Genomic DNA, 17,865 nt, shown 5'->3' on the forward strand with positions numbered 1-17,865 from the left:
GAAACTCAGACATAGCAAATATGTTTAATTTCCTAGTTCTTGATAAAAAAAAAAAAAAAAGCTATGAGGTCAACTGTCCCAAACTATGCTTAAAGAACAATCCAAACTCAGTATCAACTTTTTTTTGTATTAATACGTTTTGCAATATTAATAAAGACATGTTGCAATTAAATAGCACATTGATATGTTAATTTATTTTAGAAACCACTCATTTAGGCAATGTAACATGGCTCAGTTGCCTAAATCTGGTACTGCGCATCGAGTCAACCCTTTCCCTGTGCATCTCTGCATATTATTTTTGTAGCGGTAGCCCACATGGGAGTCTAGCCTCATCATTTTCTATATCACCAATAACTGATCTGAAAACACAATTTATTTTATAGTTTAATATAAACTTCCCCCAATATTCGGTGACAGGATTCAAATTTAGAGATATAAATGAAAACTTTTATTTTAATAAAAACTCAATTATCTGCTTGTGCGGGAAGTTACCTTCAGAATGTGAACTCTGACAGGAGGGCACAGATCCTGACTTTTTGATTAATTTTTACTGATTTCCCAATATAGACAGTCACATTTGGGAACCCGGAGGACTCCATAAATATTTCAGTAACTAAATGATTGACTCAAACCCAATGTGGGAGACATATTTTTCTTTAACCCAATTTAGGCGCTTTGTGTGCAATTTATGGGCTACTCTCAGTTAATTTCATGAAGTAGTTTAGCTTATATTGTATGTAGGCATGTGTACATGCATCTGTGTGTGTGTATCTGTGTATCTGTGTGTCTGTGTGTCTGTGTGTGTGTCTATACAAATTTAAGTGCACATGTGTGTCCATGTGTGTGTGCATGTGTATGTGGGTGAATATGTGTGTGCATGTATTAATTCTACTATGTGGGGACAGATGTGCATATTTCTGCTTTCAGAGAATGTATATATTTGCATAATAATATATAATGATTAGATAAATGGAGGCAGCAAAACTTTAGCTTATGCGCAGGCACAGTGAAAGACTCTTCTACATGCAGGCATTTCAGTTAGAGAGAGAAGTACAGCCACAAACTTATACCCAGAAAGCAAATTTCCAACTTGAAACTTAACTGGATGTAACATTTGAATCTCATCCCACCCTACTATATGGTGGATAAAGCTCTGTCAGGGGTTGCAGTCTATAAAACAATCCTATCTTTCTCAAAAGCCAACTGAATTTCTCAGTGCTATGTTCCAGTTGCCAGTCATCTTAGAATCCCATAGATCACATTTTTCTGTGAGGAGTGAGAATTCCTGAGGATTATGTACCTCAGGAAACATTAGTAGAGCTATTCCAGATATTGGGGGAGCCTAACAGGTAATGCTGTGAATTAAATTAAAGACAATTTTAATTATGTTCTCAGTTTTCTAACTCATCAGTCTCCAGAAAACGTCTGTTGTCACCTCATTCCAGGTTTACTTTTAATATTCTCCAATTCAAAGGAGACTATTTCACGGACAACAGAGAAAACAGACACACACAAACAAATGAGTAGTATGATCTTCAACATTGTAAGAGGAGTAATCATTGTCATTTAAAACCCTTTCTTCCAACCTTCATTACTCCTGAGATGCTACAGAATGGGCCGAGGCCTTAGCTAATGCCCTTATAGCTCTTCTAGGGAGTTTGTAAACACAGTAACTGTAGCAAAACCCAATCCTCAGTCCTGAGCCCTATTTTTTACCTGTTTCCTATGATGGATTATTCAGTGAAAAACTCATTCTCTGGAAACAATGTTATTTCTCACCAATTTTGTTGACCATAAGGATTATGCTTGTCTGAGAAGCTACTGTGCAACTCCATCCACTTTCTCGGGTTCTATAGTAATTTTCATTGTTCACTTTGATAATCCTGAGGGAGTTCATACAGAGCCATAAAGCTAATTTCTCTCAGTATTGTTGTCGTGTTGTCATGTAGTGCTTCTGATAGGCAGCTCAGTTAAATCTTAAATGTGACGTATGTAGCAATCGTAGATATTAGATATCGATTAAAAGAAAATGAAGTTTCCTACTCAGAGCAAGAAGTGATTCAAGAATACTTTAACATTGGTATGTACTTAAGTGCAGCCCCTCACACATGAAGTGATTGTTGCAGGTGGGCGTGGTGAGAGCACTGTGAGTTATATCCAGTCCTCTGGAATCACAGCAAAACAGAAAGTCAGGTACTCCGCTCCCAGGGTGAGTTGAAAGCCAGCATGGCGAAATGGGGAAACTTAAGCACCAGAAGTGAAAGCAACTAAAGACTGAAGAGTAGAGATTATCATGGCTCCCTTATCCTCTCTCTGCAGCCATGCTTGCTACTTGTGTGGTTTTATTCTCTGCTTATTTTGAATTTTCCACAAAACTGTAGGGTTTTTTTGTTTTCTCGGAGTTGAAAATACTAAAATTGAATCTCATTTTCATGAATAATTTCCAATAGTCAAACATTTTTTGCCTTCTGCATTCTGTAGACTGCATTAGAAAATTCCACCCTTAACAATTATTGTCAACTACTTATGATCAAAGCCATTGTATAATCACACTTTGAAAGAAGAGTACAGTAAAAATACTGTTGGGTTTACCAGTCATAGATATGGAATACGGCATGTCCTTTTAAATTAGAATTAGTAAATAACTTGAGGTTGTGAAGGTTGTGCCTTCTTTTGAGTAATTTTGTGTTTTTAGTACAAAGTCAAGGGCTGTTAGTCGCAAGGAAATAGGGCCAGTTATTAAAACTTCACAGTCAATCTTAGACAGACACAGCTGAAGATTAACTTACATTAGAATGGAGGCCAGTATTCTTTATCTCTTAGACAACTTTGGCAATTAGAAAAACATGACATCCTACGGACTCCTTCCTCGGCATCCTTCAGCAAACACACACTCAGGGCTCCTGCAGGAGGAGCTCAGCAAACAGAACCTCTGATCTGATTTTCTAGGTGTACCATTGAGGTATCATTGGTAGCCTTGGTGCCACTACTACCTGTACATGCATTCCCTCATCGTTGTGACACACAACGCTTCTGCATTGTGTGTATTTGCTTACTGTGTTACAGGTACAGTGTACAAAAGATGGTTAGGATATAAAAGCAGTAACCGCCATTCTCTTAACTCTAGAAAAGTAGAAACAATGTAGATGTATTAGGTTCAAGCCATTTTGTGTGGGGCAAGTGGACTGTGCCCCAGACAGAACTGGTATGGTTGAGCAGGCCCAAACCCCGGGGAACCTCAGAATTGAGAATGGGACCAAGCTCTACTTGTTCTGGAACAAGTAACTATGACACCCCACTGAGAGGGCCATGGCAATCAGTCACATAGGAGCAATACCAGAAGTCCTTACCCATGCAATTAGAGCATCCCTAACATCTCAGAATAAAATGGGAAGCATTTACCCATGGATCCCACCCTACTCCAAAATGTGTATAAAGTCTCTATCCACATGGAATGTGGGGTGTATGAGTTATTTCACCAAGAGTCATCTGAGAGTGGCTGTTTTGTTGAGTTGCAACACTTGAGGGCAGAGTTTTCTCTTCCGAAGCATTGACTGCTGGACCTTGGATCCAACCAGCAGGCCGGGCTTGTGCCCCTGATGCTGGTCACTTGTCTAGAGTCTCCATCTGTGGTTCTTGGCTGCTTGCTGTTGTTCACCGCAGCCACTATTGTGGCTGGCATTAGTGCTGCAGGTAGCAAGAGAGAACCTGGCTACCTGCCCTTCAGGGTCTTTCCTTCAGACAGCTGCAACACTTTGGTGGATACAGCCAGACCAGAGGCCCAAGGAACCTTTTGTTCCTGCCAGACCAGAATCCTTGGATTTATCTGTTCTGGTTCTGCAGAGAACACCTGGAAACCCCTGGAAACCCCTATCACAGATGGAGTTCTGCATCCCATGAGAAGCCGTAACACCCCAAGCAGCGTGGGAGCCAGGCAGCCAGGCAAAATTAGCATGGATCTCACTGCAAAATGGACTATTTTTATTTTATCTATATCTGCCTCAGCCCATTCTGAGGTGGGATGTTTCTAAACCATGTTAGGTAGAAGACAGACACAGTGAGGTCCTAAGGACAGTAGTTCTTCTAACTGCTCAGACATTCTATGTGGGCTAGCACCTACCATTACTGTGTTATATCGAGCACTTCCTCCTGGAAAGCATAGAGCAACAATATCAAATTCAGTAACACACTTCTGATTTTTTAAAGGACATTTACATTATTACTAATACATACCAACTACAAACAATAATAAGATGTCATTATGACATTGTTCTCAATGTATGCAATGTATTTTATCATGTTCAACTCCATTATATGTTCTCATTTTTTGTTTTTTTGGAAACTCCATGTGTGAGCATTGCACCAATACCACTTGTCCCTTGTAACGCTTCTTGAGTCCCCACCTTGACACTCACCCAAATTTAGTTTTAGTTAATTTCCTGTCATATATGTGTAACAATAATAATAATATATGTGATTGCATTTATATGCATGTTATATGTTGTATGTATGTAACCATTGTGTGTGAGTGTGATTGTACGAGCCACAAGATTAGAGATTGTCTGCTACTAGCAAATGTCCTCTAGACACTACAGAGAAACTGCACCCATAAAATCTCAACAGTATGATTGGAAGAACAAGACATACATAATGACATCACCAGTTGACACATCAAGGCGGATGAGGAAAATCACGAAAAGTTCCGCCTCTCAGTGAGAAGCCACAAATGACCAATGGCTGCTGAGAGGAGGCCATCAATCAGCTTGCCTCAGCAATGAGCTCTCCTCACCAAGTGAGCAGTTCTCAACATACACATGTGAGCAATGCTGAGCAAGGCTGCATGGACTCAGGTCCACCTTTGATTAAAATGTACAGCTAAATATATACATCAGGCTAAAGTTCAAGAAGTATTAGTTTCAAAGGATAGCTGACATTATTTCATAAACTCTCGATGCTAAATATAAAAACTTTTCATGAGCTTACTCTTGAAAGCTAATAGCCCAGGACACTACTACACTACATTATTGTAGTTAGCATTATTAGACTATGATATTGCCATTTTATATATTCGGGAGCTGACATGCCCTATTTGGTGATGGAATGGCAGCCATCTGGGAGGACATAGGTGAGAGGCTATCAATTAGGATGAGGATTCCTGTGGCCATGGTGCCCATGAACTCACAGAAGTTTGGTTTACTACTTAAGGTCTTCACAAGACCAGACTCATCCACATTCAGTTGTGAACAGAGGGAAGGCACCATGGGGTCCAGCCCTTCCTTGGGAAGCTGCTGGCAGAGGAAGGCTAATGAGGGAAGGGGAGCCATTGTCCTCAGGGGTGTCATGACTAGGAAACTGTTCGTCAGTGAGCTCCAGAGACTGCTCCACATTTTCTTGTATTTGTTGCTCTGAAATCACTAACCACATGTAATATTGTTATGAGGAAGCAAACGAGTAGAAGAACACTAATGTGAGAAATTGCTTCTGAAACATTTGCAGATATAGATGAGTGCAGCGAGTCTTCTGTCTGCGGTGATCATGCTGTGTGTGAAAACGTGAACGGGGGCTTCAGCTGCTTCTGCAGGGAAGGTTATCAGACCGCTACGGGGAAGTCACAGTTCACACCTAATGATGGCTCTTACTGCCAAGGTAACTTATAGCCTTCAATCTTAAACTAGATAAAATATTTATGGCATGTTTGTAGAGTATCAATGAGGCATACTCCCAATAATACACAAGCCAAGGTTAAAGAAAGGAAAGGTCATGAAGGAAATCAAAAACAAGGCAAGGAAATTGATAGTAAAATTGGAAGTGTATGGGAAGAGGGCAGGGAGTGGGATCAGATGGGTAGATGAGGAATCAGGATGAGAGCATATGACATCATCAAAGAACAGGCTCATGTATGATGTCATCAAAGAACAGGCTCATGTATGACATCATCAAAGAATAGGCTCTGGTCCTTTGTAATGTCCTCTGTACATGACATGACTGCTGCATATACAAACTCACAGCACCTCTGGTTTCTTACACAAGATCACTGCAAAAATAACTAGTTTAAAATTCTACCATGGATCACAGAGGGTCTCCAGGCCTGACTTCTATGGAAGAAGCTGTTGGTAGTTGATGGCTGCTGGAGGTGAAGAGTGACTTTTTCTTAGGAGTATGGCCCCCTGATAAGTTCCTCAAGTCCCAGTGGAATGGCCCACATCTATACAGACAAACATAGCAGCACCAATTGAACGCATGGGCTAAAATAATGTGAAAGAAGGGTAGAGGGAGAGAGAGATGAGAGACTGAGGCACAGGGAGAGAAACATGAAGGAGAGTCTTGGTGAGGAGTGGAGTAGAATGGATATGATTAAAGTATAAATCTATAAGTTGTTCTAAGACTGAATATTTTTTTAAAAAAAGAAGAAACCCAAGCCAGTTGTACTGGCTAGTTTTGTGTCAACTTGACACAGCTGGAGTTATCACAGAGAAAGGAGCTTCAGTTGAGGAAATGCCTCCATGAGACCCAGCTGTAAGGCATTTTCTCAATTAGTGATCAAGGGGGAAAGGCCCCTTGTGGGTGGGACCATCTCTGGGCTGGTAGTCTTGGGTTCTATAAGAGAGCAGGCTGAGCAAGCCAGGGGAAGCAAGCCAGTAAGTAGCATCCCTCCATGGCCTCTGCATCAGCTCCTGCTCCCTGACCTGCTTGAGTTCCAGTCCTGACTTCCTTTGGTGATGAACAGCAGCACGGAAGTGTAAGCCGAATAAACCCTTTCCTCCCCGACTTGCTTCTTGGTCATGATGTTTGTGCAGGAATAGAAACCCTGACTAAGACAAATTGGTACCAGCAGAGTGGGGTATTCCTGTGACAACCTGTTTTGGGGAGGACTGTGGAAGGACTTTGGAACTTTGGGCTTGAAGATCCATCCGTTGTTAAGAGCTCTGTCGGATGTTGTGTAGGAGCTTGGAAGATAATGTTGAGAACACTGCAGAAGATGGAGGTCTGGTTTGTGAAATTTCAGAGGGAAAATTAAAGACTCTTTTCAGGGCCATTGCTGTTTTGAATGTGAAGATTCTGTAGTTCTGGTTAGCTGGGGCTGAAGAATCAGCTGTGATTAACAAGATACCAGAACTACCAAAGCAAAAACTTTGCATTACTGGGACTATTGATGCTGGTTAGCTGGAGCTAAGAAATTAGCGGTGATTAAGAAGAGACCAGCATCATTGAGGTGACATCTTCTGGGAAGTGTTTTCTGAAAGCACAAAGAGGCTGTGTTCCAGAGATGGACAAGGTTGTACTCCTGCTGCAGCAGGACTTGGTAATATGTAAGGGTCACCCAGGTGGTACTGGTTTTGAAGGCATGAAGGGGTCACACAAAGCAGCTGAGGCTCGGCACTGTGAGAGGCCATGGAAGGTCATTGGTGAAGGTGCAGCCTCAGTTGCAATTGAAGGCCCAGGACTGAAGGGGTCATGCAGTGTTTTGGAGATGCCAGTACCATGAGATGACCACCAAGAGCAGCAGCAGCAGTGGAGTACAGGCATCTGGAGCCTAGAGGATGACGTGTGTGCTACAAAGGGCCTGGCTGGAGAAGTGACCCAAGCCCTTGGAGGAGCCCAGAAGATCGTGAGTTGGATCCCAGACATTGGACGGTTGGAGATTGACTTTTGCTTTTGATTGTGACTGTGCCCTGATATTTTCCCTCTTGAAGGAAGAAACTGTTTTAGTGGAGCCCACAGTTAAGAGACTTTTAACTGTAAAAAGACTTTGAATTTTAAAAGAGATGGATATTTTAAAGAGATTGAAATTTTAAGAATATGTAAAGACTGGGGGACTTTTAAAGTTATTTAGAATGGGGATGAATAAGATTGTAAGGGTTGAGGCTTACTAGTGATGTTTTTGTGTGTCAAGTTGACAAGGGGTCAATTGTACTGGCTAGTTTTGTGTCAACTTGACACAGCTGGAGTTATCACAGAGAAAGGAGCTTCAGTTGAGGAAATGCCTCCATGAGACCCAGCTGTAAGGCATTTTCTCAATTAGTGATCAAGGGGGAAAGGCCCCTTGTGGGTGGGACCATCTCTGGGCTGGTAGTCTTGGGTTCTATAAGAGAGCAGGCTGAGCAAGCCAGGGGAAGCAAGCCAGTAAGTAGCATCCCTCCATGGCCTCTGCATCAGCTCCTGCTCCCTGACCTGCTTGAGTTCCAGTCCTGACTTCCTTTGGTGATGAACAGCAGCACGGAAGTGTAAGCCGAATAAACCCTTTCCTCCCCGACTTGCTTCTTGGTCATGATGTTTGTGCAGGAATAGAAACCCTGACTAAGACACCAGTATTGAAGAGACATAGGAAGAAAATGTGATCATAAGACATAATCACCAAGTGGATTTAAAAGCCCCTGTGCCACAGGATGGAGAGAGTTGAGTTTACAGAGCAATGTTCTTACATTGCTTGCAGGTCGGTTTTAGATAAAGCTCATGATAATGTTGCACATTTAAGGAAATCAACTGTAGAATGGACACCTCTAACATGACAAAATACTGATAGAAAAAAAATGTGTTAACTGCCCACCCATGAAATAATTTGAACTGTCCGTTGTGTTTCATGGGTCTGCACACAGCCTTGTTTGGGCTGCTTTGCTATTTGAGTGCAATACATGATTCTAAAGCAGCACTAGGAGAGGATGGGGCTCCTTGGTGACAGTCATGGCTGCAGGCCTGCAATCACTGAACTTGGAAGACTCTGGCCGAACGACAGTCATGCCTTCAAGGGTTACAAAATGAGCTCCAGACCAGCATTGTGAGAAGTTTGTCTCATCACAAGATTAAAAAAGACTCTATGGCTTGAATCCCACGTTCCCCACATGGTTGACTTTATCTTCTCTCTTGGCTTGTTCTTTCTACCTTCTATATAGCTTGGAATGCACGGATTGGTGGTTCCTTAGATCCATGAGTCAAGACTCTGTAGCTTTTTCCATTATTCATCAGTATAGGATTAATCTGTGTAGAATGATAGTTTCTGGGCCCACAAGTAAAACCCAATCACAAAAGAACTCACACAATATGTACTCACTGATAAGTGGATATTAGCCCAGAAACTTAGAATACCCAAGAAATAAGATACAATTTACTAAACACATGAAACTCAAGAAGAATGAAGACTAAAATGTGGACACTTTGCCCCTTCTTAGAATTGGGAACAAAACACCCATGGAAGGAGTTACAGAGACACAGTTTGGAGCTGAGGCGAAAGGATGGACCATCTAGTGATTGCCATATCCAGGGATCCATCCCATAATCAGCCTTCAAACGCTGACACCATTGCATACACTAGCAAGATTTTGCTGAAAGGACCCAGATATAGCTGTCTCTTGTGAGACTAGGCAGGGGCCTAGTAAACACAGAAGTGGATGCTCAGAGTCAGCTAATGGATGGATCACAGCGCCCCCAATGGAGGAGCTAGAGAAAGTAACCAAGGAGCTAAAGGGAACTGCAACCCTATATGTGGAACAACAATATGAACTGCCCAGTACCCCCCCCAGAGCTCGTGTCTCTAGCTGCATATGTATCAGAAGATGGCCTAGTCAGCCATCACTGGAAAGAGAGGCCCATTGGTTGTGCAAACTTTATCTGCCTCAGTACAGGGGAACGCCAGGGCCAAGAAGTGGGAGTGGGTGGGTGGAGGAGTGGGTGGGGGAGCATGTGGGGAACTTTTGGGATAGCATTGGAAATGTAAATGAAATAAATACCTAATTTAAAAAAAACTTTAAAAAAATGAGAGTGTTCTTTTAGAGGCTGTGCACTTGAGTTTCTAGATAATGCATACCATAGATATGTAGACATCATCAGGATAGGGATTTTCTAGCCTTTCACCCTGGTAATGTTCCTTATAATCTAGTACTACCACCTCTCTAGCTAATGTAAAGGTCTTCAAGAACAGAGCACAAGGCTCTGTACTGACTTTCTTTTCTGTGCTTTGAGTTCCACATTTTCCTGTTGCATTTTTAGATGAAAAATTGGGAACAGCTGAATTTAAGACAACAGCCTGATGACATTTTAAATTAGACTTTAATAGCCCCCTTCCTTTTTATTCTGGTAAATGGTACCATGCCATTTTGTTATTTTAATAATCAAATTGTAAATTAAAATTGCAGGTTCATTCATTAATCTAATAGAAAGTGTTTCTAAGATGCCAGAACTTGGCTCAACACACACACACACACACACACACACACACACACACATCTTTGCATTAATTTAAGGTAATGATCTGCACTATTCAGTTTCTTGGAATCATTCCCCAACCTGGCAGCATATTTATATTGTATTTATAACTTGAAGGCACATTTCACTGCAGTGTGTAAAATTTTAAATTAAGAATATAAATGATGTGAGCCTAAAAACCCAGCACCTTTATTACAGTGTCAATATATAGCTACTAAGAATGTCTGACTTAATTCTGTGCAATTTATTACTTCATCCATACTCAACTATGATGATTGCATATTAGAATCATAGTCCAAATGTAATATGAACAAAAGTAATCAATCGTAATAAATCTTAAGAGAGTTGAATCACATAATGTGCTGGACCTTAGTTTTCAGTTAAATCACACCCAGAAATGAAGCTTCAAAGAGAAAGTGGGCCCATCTTTCTCCTCCAGATTCCTTTAAACTGAGTTATCATCAGTTCAGCCTAAGACTAGCAGGCAAATAATTTTAAGTGCACTTTGAAAAATGAGTCTTTATTAAATTAGAACTAACTGTTACATCTTAGATGATGGGAATAGATTTGCTGACTTTGTTGATGAATCATGCTACTCAGAAAACAATTTAAGAGTACGGCCCATGAATAACATTTTCAATACTCTGCCAAAATGGATTGGCCAAATTAGAGTTAAGAAGTGCATGCAGTCGGTTTGTTCTCTCTTTCCCCACATGATGGGATTTCCCCTGCTCTCCTATATCTTGTTTTTTGGTGTGAAATCACTAGCCACATGTAATATTGTTATGAGGAAGCAAACGAGTAGAAGAACACTAATGTGAGAAATTGCTTCTGAAACATTTGCAGATATAGATGAGTGCAGCGAGTCTTCTGTCTGCGGTGATCATGCTGTGTGTGAAAACGTGAACGGGGGCTTCAGCTGCTTCTGCAGGGAAGGTTATCAGACCGCCACGGGGAAGTCACAGTTCACACCTAATGATGGCTCTTACTGCCAAGGTAACTTATAGCCTTCAATCTTAAACTAGATAAAATATTTATGACACGTTTGTGAAGTGCCAATGAGCTACAGTCCCAACATCTATGTCAGGATTGACTTAGGTCGCAAAAATAAATTAAGAAAGGTGTATTCTTTTTGCTTAGTGGAAATGGGAGCACGACGTTTAATGTAGCTCACATTCATTCTTTCTTCCTTCAACTACTTTCTTCCATTTTCAGTGATACATTATCTATTCTGGAACTCAGATGGATTCTCAAATGTTAAAGGATGCATTTTTAATGTTTAAATGAACCAAATCATTCAAGTCAACACGATCAGATTAGGAAAAATGGTTTGTAGACTCACTGTGGAATGTGTTTTCTTTTTCTGCAGAAAGCATGAATTCAAATTGCCACTTAGAGCATGCCTGCATCGCTGCAAACATTAATAAAACTTTAAAAAGAGTAAGTAGACACTTTAGGTTGAAATATATTTTATTTTGACATTTTGATCTCAGTTGGAAAGTGCTACCAAAGTTCTACTCAAAAAGATCAGCAGTTGGACCTCGTGTAGAACTGAAACTTTTCACACAGCCATGTATGACTTACGTTGCAGATAGAATTAATTCGAAACTTCCAAAGCATGATAGAAGACTTTATCCTGTTTAATTTATGCTTTTTTTTTCATTATTGCGAGTATTGGAGAATTATTTTCAACATGAAAGGAAGTTGTTGGATAAAATGGTAAAAACACACATAGGCTCAGATCCAGTACCACATTCCAAGGAGACATCGTTTAATGCAACTAGATTCTGTACTTCAAAGTGAGCACTTCAAAGAGCAAATAAAGTAGGACATTCATAAACTTGTTGTTATGTGACCGAGACTGGGGATCACACCACGAGGAGAGAACTCTCAGCAAAGCTACTTCCATTTTATCACAAGCTAAGGACCGCTGTGGTGGAACATAACCAGAATCAGATTATTAATTAATAACTTCTTACTTTTGATATAAAAACTTGTAAGAACTAATAAATCTAAGTATTGGGAAAGGTTTACTGACTAGGATATATGCTGCAATAAGGAGGCTATTTTCAAAATTATTTTTTTCAATTATCCCTTCAAGTGAGCTCTGCTTGTCTCTGAAGTATACTCAATAATTCCCAGTTACTTGGGAATTATTTCCAAATAAATTCTTTTTTCATTGCTACATGTCATGATTTCATTTTATCCTGATAACACATTGTTCACCTAAGACAAGAAAATCAACCTCTGTGCAAATTTGATATGTCTCATTCTGCGTTTTAATGCATGTCGTCCTGTGTCTGATACGTATACAGGTATGTCTGTGTTCACATACGTGACTGCCATGTGCATGTGGAGACCAGACATCAATGCTGTATGACTTTCTCAATCACTTTTCGCCTTCCTTACTGAGACAGACTCCCCTACCCCTTCTCCTCCCCTTCCTCTTCCTCTCTCTTCCCTCTCCCTTTCCCCTTCCTCCCCCCCCCCTCTCTCCCTTCCCTCTCCCTCTCCTCCTCCCTCTCCCTCTTCACTCTCTCTTCCCCTCCCTCTCCCTCTCCTTCTCCCTCTCTTCTCCCTTTTCCTCTCCCTTTCCTCTCTCTCTCCCCCTCCCTCTCCCCTCCCTCTCCCTCTTTACTTCCTTTCCCTCTTCACTTCCTCTCCCCCTCCCTCTCCCTCTCCCCATTCTTCACCCCCTCCCTCTTCCCCTCCCTCTCCTTCTCCTTCTCCTTCTCCCCTCCCTTTTCCTCTCCTTCTCCTTCTCCCCTCCCTTTTCCTCTCCTACTCTCCCTCTCCCTTTCCCTTTATCTCCCCCCTCCTTGCTCTCTCCTAGATAGACAGCATGCCCAGAGACCTTTGTGTCTCCACCTACATAGACTGTGATTACAGGTGGACTACCACACACAATGTTTTTACACAGAGTCTGGATATCAGAAGGTCGGTCCTCAAACTTAGATATCAGATGTTTTCCTCACTGAGCCAACTTCCCGACCACTTAAATCTTATGTGTAAAATCCTCCCACAGAAATGTGATTCTTCCTGTCTGTAACTCACTGTTTTCTCAGATTGGACCCATAACAGAACAGACAACTTTACTCCAAGAAATCTACAGAAATTCTGAGGCTGAGCTCTCTCTGATGGATATAGTCACATACATAGAGATCCTAACTGAATCATCCTCACTACTAGGCCACCCGAACAGCACCACTTCATACAAGGATGCCCACTTCAACTCAACTCTTACTGTGAGTATTTAATCTTCAGTGGAGGTGACATTTAAATTGTTTCCTGCATTTCTGTTCAGTGTGATATAATAATATTTTTAAAGGTCTGGTTTTCCTTAAATAGGAATTTGGGGAAACCATCAATAATTTTGTTGAAAGGAGTACACATAAAATGTGGGACCAGTTACCGACAAATCACAGAAGACTTCATCTCACAAAACTGATGCACACTGCTGAGCTAGTCACCTTACAGATCGCTCAGAACACCCAGAAGAATTCTCAGTTTGATATGAATTCTACTGACTTGGGTAAGGCCTGGGAGTAAAAGGTCTGCTTCTAAGCAGGAGCATTTACCAAGCCCGACAGTAAGGAGAAGGTCTTGATGTGTTAACTTACACCCAGGTTTTTCAATGCAGAAATGAATGTTGGTTCATAGCACCAGAGCAATATGAAGGAAGAACCATGCTGACAGAAAGGCGGATGTTCCCCTGTCTTTATTGCCTCCCCTTTTCTAGTCATGAACTATCGATCATGAAAATTAGCAGAAGGTATAGCTCCCTTCTCAAACTCACTCAGTGATCTCCTGACATTAACCTACAATATTTACATTAGAAATTGTGGATATAATATTTTAAAATTTCTCTTTGGAAATGCTTTGCCTTGTGATAACATGAGGCCATTGTAATAATGAAGTACAATTTTATACTCTGTGTAGTTTACTGAAAAAAATACTAAAGTTAGGGTTAATGTTGAAGATGGTTATGAACAGTTCTGAAGAAGCAAAGTATTCTATGAAGAAATCATTCTATATGTCTATATTATATGTTTGGCTGATATCCTGCTTGACAGTAGTATATTGACAGAATGAATGATCATCTCATTGGTATTCATTACTTACCCAATTTAAGAATGAAAAGGATGAAGTTAATATGTAGGCATACTATGCTTCTTTGTTTCTCCATAAAGGACATGCTAATGTACCTCCAAAGTAAATTATTACTCAAAAATCTAATTCTGTCCGTGTTTCTTTCAACAGTTAGTCGTATTTACATTGTGGATAGTTAACAGGTATTTCCAACTTTTTGACATTGTGGCAAGACATTGTCATCTACAAAGCTCACACTGAGAAACAAACAATCCAGTTGCAAAAATAGGGGAAAAAAACCCTGAAGGTTTTAACTAAGTTACTATTTTGGGTGATGCCATACTTATAGCTTTTCTTGGTGAATACTGCCTACAGGCTGTAGGTGAGGCAGACCTACAAGACACTACTGTCCTCAGTGCTTTAGGAACTAAGTGTGGATGCTCTTGCCTGTGTAGACATTTTCATTTTTTTTTTTTGAACTCAGTAATGATTAGACTATGAACTCAATAGTCAACGGAAAAAAAAAGAAATTCCGAGGTTTCTATTCTTTGGGAGACTGTGCACTGCACTGTCCAAAACTGAAACGAAAGCATATCCAATGCGATTGTCTCTAAATTTAGAACTTACATTGCTTAACCTAATTTTCTTATTTCAGCTCTCAAGGTTTTTGCTTTTGATTCAACTCACATGAAGCATGCTCACCCCCACATGAATGTGGATGGAGGCTATGTGAAAATATCCCCAAGGAGAAAGGCTGCACATGGCACAACTGGTAGGGTTCGAACATCTTATGCATCTTCATGGATTTCTAATAAGTACTCGATATGCACTTGGCTATGTCACAAATATACAAGCAATTTCCTATAGAAATATTTAAGATCATATACATGCTATCTATGTTTATACTTGAGATTTCATTCAGACAACACTACCAATAATAATTGAAGTTTAACCAATAATATCCTGGTTTCTCATCATGAAACCAAATTTGTGATTGCAGATAGGAATATGTTTAGTCTTTTCTTTGCATCCACCCTTCCTCCGCTTTTGTATAGTAAACTCTAAGTCATGCAGCTTTAAAAAAAATAAGAGAGAAAAATAAGACAGAGAGTGCTAGTAGCAAGCAATTTCGTGATTATCTAATTTAACAATCTCATTTGGTAGATAATGGAACTAAGGTACAAAGTTAATGGAGTTCTCCCCATGTTTATCAGCAAATAGTTTCGAGCAAAACTAGGAAGGAAGAAGCTAATAAAGAAATCAACTCAACAGACTTTTACTTGTCACCTAACTGGGGTCAAGCATGTTCTTACTATTTTAATTTATATTACCATTCCTCTCCTCTTGGAGCAATGTGCACAGAAAATTTCTCCATGTCCTAGCATAACTTCTGTGGTAGTTGTTCTCACATAGGTAAAGATATATTACTAAGGGTATACATGAATTGGGGCCTTTTCCCAGAGTCTGTGGTAATCACAGATATAAATGAAAACTGTACAGTAAATACACATAAAAACTGGTTTATTAACAGATAGACTTTATTTTTAATGACCATTCTGCAAGCTAGCCTCGTGACATTGTCTTTGTTTTGTTTCAGTTCATTTTGTTTTCCATTGCTTGGGAATTTATTTTTCTCTATTCATTATCCTCACTGATTTTTATTTTTCTGGTCAAAGTAAGAAACATGTAGTTACAAAACAAATGAAAAATAACCATGATGCATTGCCACTGAACCCTTAGCGCTTGTGCTGCTAAACCATACTGCAATCAATGAAGCATACATATAGTATTTATGAATATATTCACGGAACCTGTTAAACAGTTGAAATTTCAAAGACAATTTTAATGGTGTTTAGAAGTCATGGAAAACATTGAAAATACCTATTATGGTGACAAATGATGAAATTGTCACAGAATTAAAATCTCAGAAAGATGCTGACTGATTGTATGGTAGCTTTGTTATGTTTAATGATGGCACACAGAAATGGACAGTTGAAGGGGGTAATATCAGATCTCAATAAGGCAGACGGAGAAAATGGCTTTTCCTCAAGGTTAAATCTTAAAAGAAAGAGCAAATATACAAACTGATCTCACCTCCCAGTGATGTCTGTATGTGATTTCACTTCTGAAATTCATTAGAAAAGAAACACAGTACCATTGGTAGGATTTCAGAGGCGATCAAGAGACACAGATGGGTTTTTACATTATTTTGTAAGCTGAATTTAGAACTGTGATAGAGACAAGGAACACAAAACAAAATTCAGTGCTCTGAACCATGGTTTTACAATAAAAATATAATAGCCTTCTGTTAAGGAATTCTACATACTTTCTTTTAAATACTTGTGAAAGTGGGATAATAGTCAGATGCCCAAGACCACTAGAGAACGTCCAGCTTAGAAGAACCTCTGGCATTCTCCAAAAGAAAGGATCAGAAAGGCATTTGGGAGCAAGATTCTTAAAGAAGTCCATATTGGAAAACTTATTCCTGAAATGTAGCATGGAGGAAAATCTTAACTTGCATCTCCCTGATACTTTTCGGGAATCTAGGTTGCTGGTTATAGTTGTATCACTCAGGAAAAATATGATTGCTGGAACTCCCACAGAAAAAATAAAGAGACAAATAAATCTAAGGAAAAATCTATAGATATTAACAAATATATATATATGTATATATATATATATGTATATATATGTATATATATATGTATATATATGTATATATATATGTATATATATGTATATATATACATATATACACACACACACACATATATATGTATAGGTATATACATGAACATGTATATGACGTATATGTGTGTTACAAATGTATGTACATATATACTTATATTGCAATTATACTAATATATATGGAACTTTAACACAGTAATTTGCATGAAATAAATACTTACACATTTGTTCTAGAAATTGAATGAAAGGAAGTTTTTTGTTCTTAGAAAAAGATACGTTAATACTAACAAAATATAGATGACAAAAAAGCATAAACATCATAAGGCAGAAATGAGAGCAGATGGAATTCAGTATGAAATGATGTATTCTTTCCCCATGAGTCTGCATCTGCAACCCATTTTCTTGGTGAGTGAGCCTTATATTTTAGTTTTGTTGTGTTAGTTACAGGATATCTGGCAGGAAAGGGCCCATCTAAGTCAGCCATTGTGCTGGGGAAGGCTTGGAGGAGCTCATGGCACAGGGAAGTGGACTGGATAGAAAATTCCATACCTCCCAAGAAGTCGAGAAAGCAGGCTGGAACAGGTAGTAAGAGTAGCCTTCAGAGATTCAGGCCCGCTGACTTACTCCTTCAAGGCCAGCAGCATCTCCTAAAAACTCGGTAGCCTTCAAGATATCCCCAGCATCTGAAGACCAAGCATTCTAAACACAACTTAGTGGGGGACATTTCGCTCTCAAGTCTGGTAAGGAAGATTAAAGATCAATTAGTCCTAAAATTAGCAAGAAATTGTCAAAAGTAAACAGGTTCAGAATTCTAGCTGGGGGTAGAGGAGAGATGCTCATAGGATATTTATTCATCAAGGAAATCCAGTGGCAGCGGCTGGAGATTTC

General features: G+C 39.8%; 1 protein-coding gene across 1 annotated transcript in view; it reads left to right on the top strand.

Moving 5' to 3' along the window:
• The window catches only part of Adgrl4 (adhesion G protein-coupled receptor L4), a 107,200-nt gene that overhangs the window by 48,899 nt on the left and 40,436 nt on the right, over positions 1 to 17,865 (top strand). Inside the window, exons 3-8 of the mRNA NM_133222.3 lie at positions 5,497 to 5,646; positions 11,047 to 11,196; positions 11,570 to 11,640; positions 13,266 to 13,445; positions 13,549 to 13,732; positions 14,945 to 15,061. Coding sequence (NP_573485.2) covers positions 5,497 to 5,646; positions 11,047 to 11,196; positions 11,570 to 11,640; positions 13,266 to 13,445; positions 13,549 to 13,732; positions 14,945 to 15,061 — 852 coding nt within the window. The remainder of the gene's footprint in view (positions 1 to 5,496; positions 5,647 to 11,046; positions 11,197 to 11,569; positions 11,641 to 13,265; positions 13,446 to 13,548; positions 13,733 to 14,944; positions 15,062 to 17,865) is intronic.

This window comes from Mus musculus, chromosome 3, assembly GCF_000001635.26.
Source record: "Mus musculus strain C57BL/6J chromosome 3, GRCm38.p6 C57BL/6J".
Classification (NCBI taxonomy): domain Eukaryota; kingdom Metazoa; phylum Chordata; class Mammalia; order Rodentia; family Muridae; genus Mus; species Mus musculus.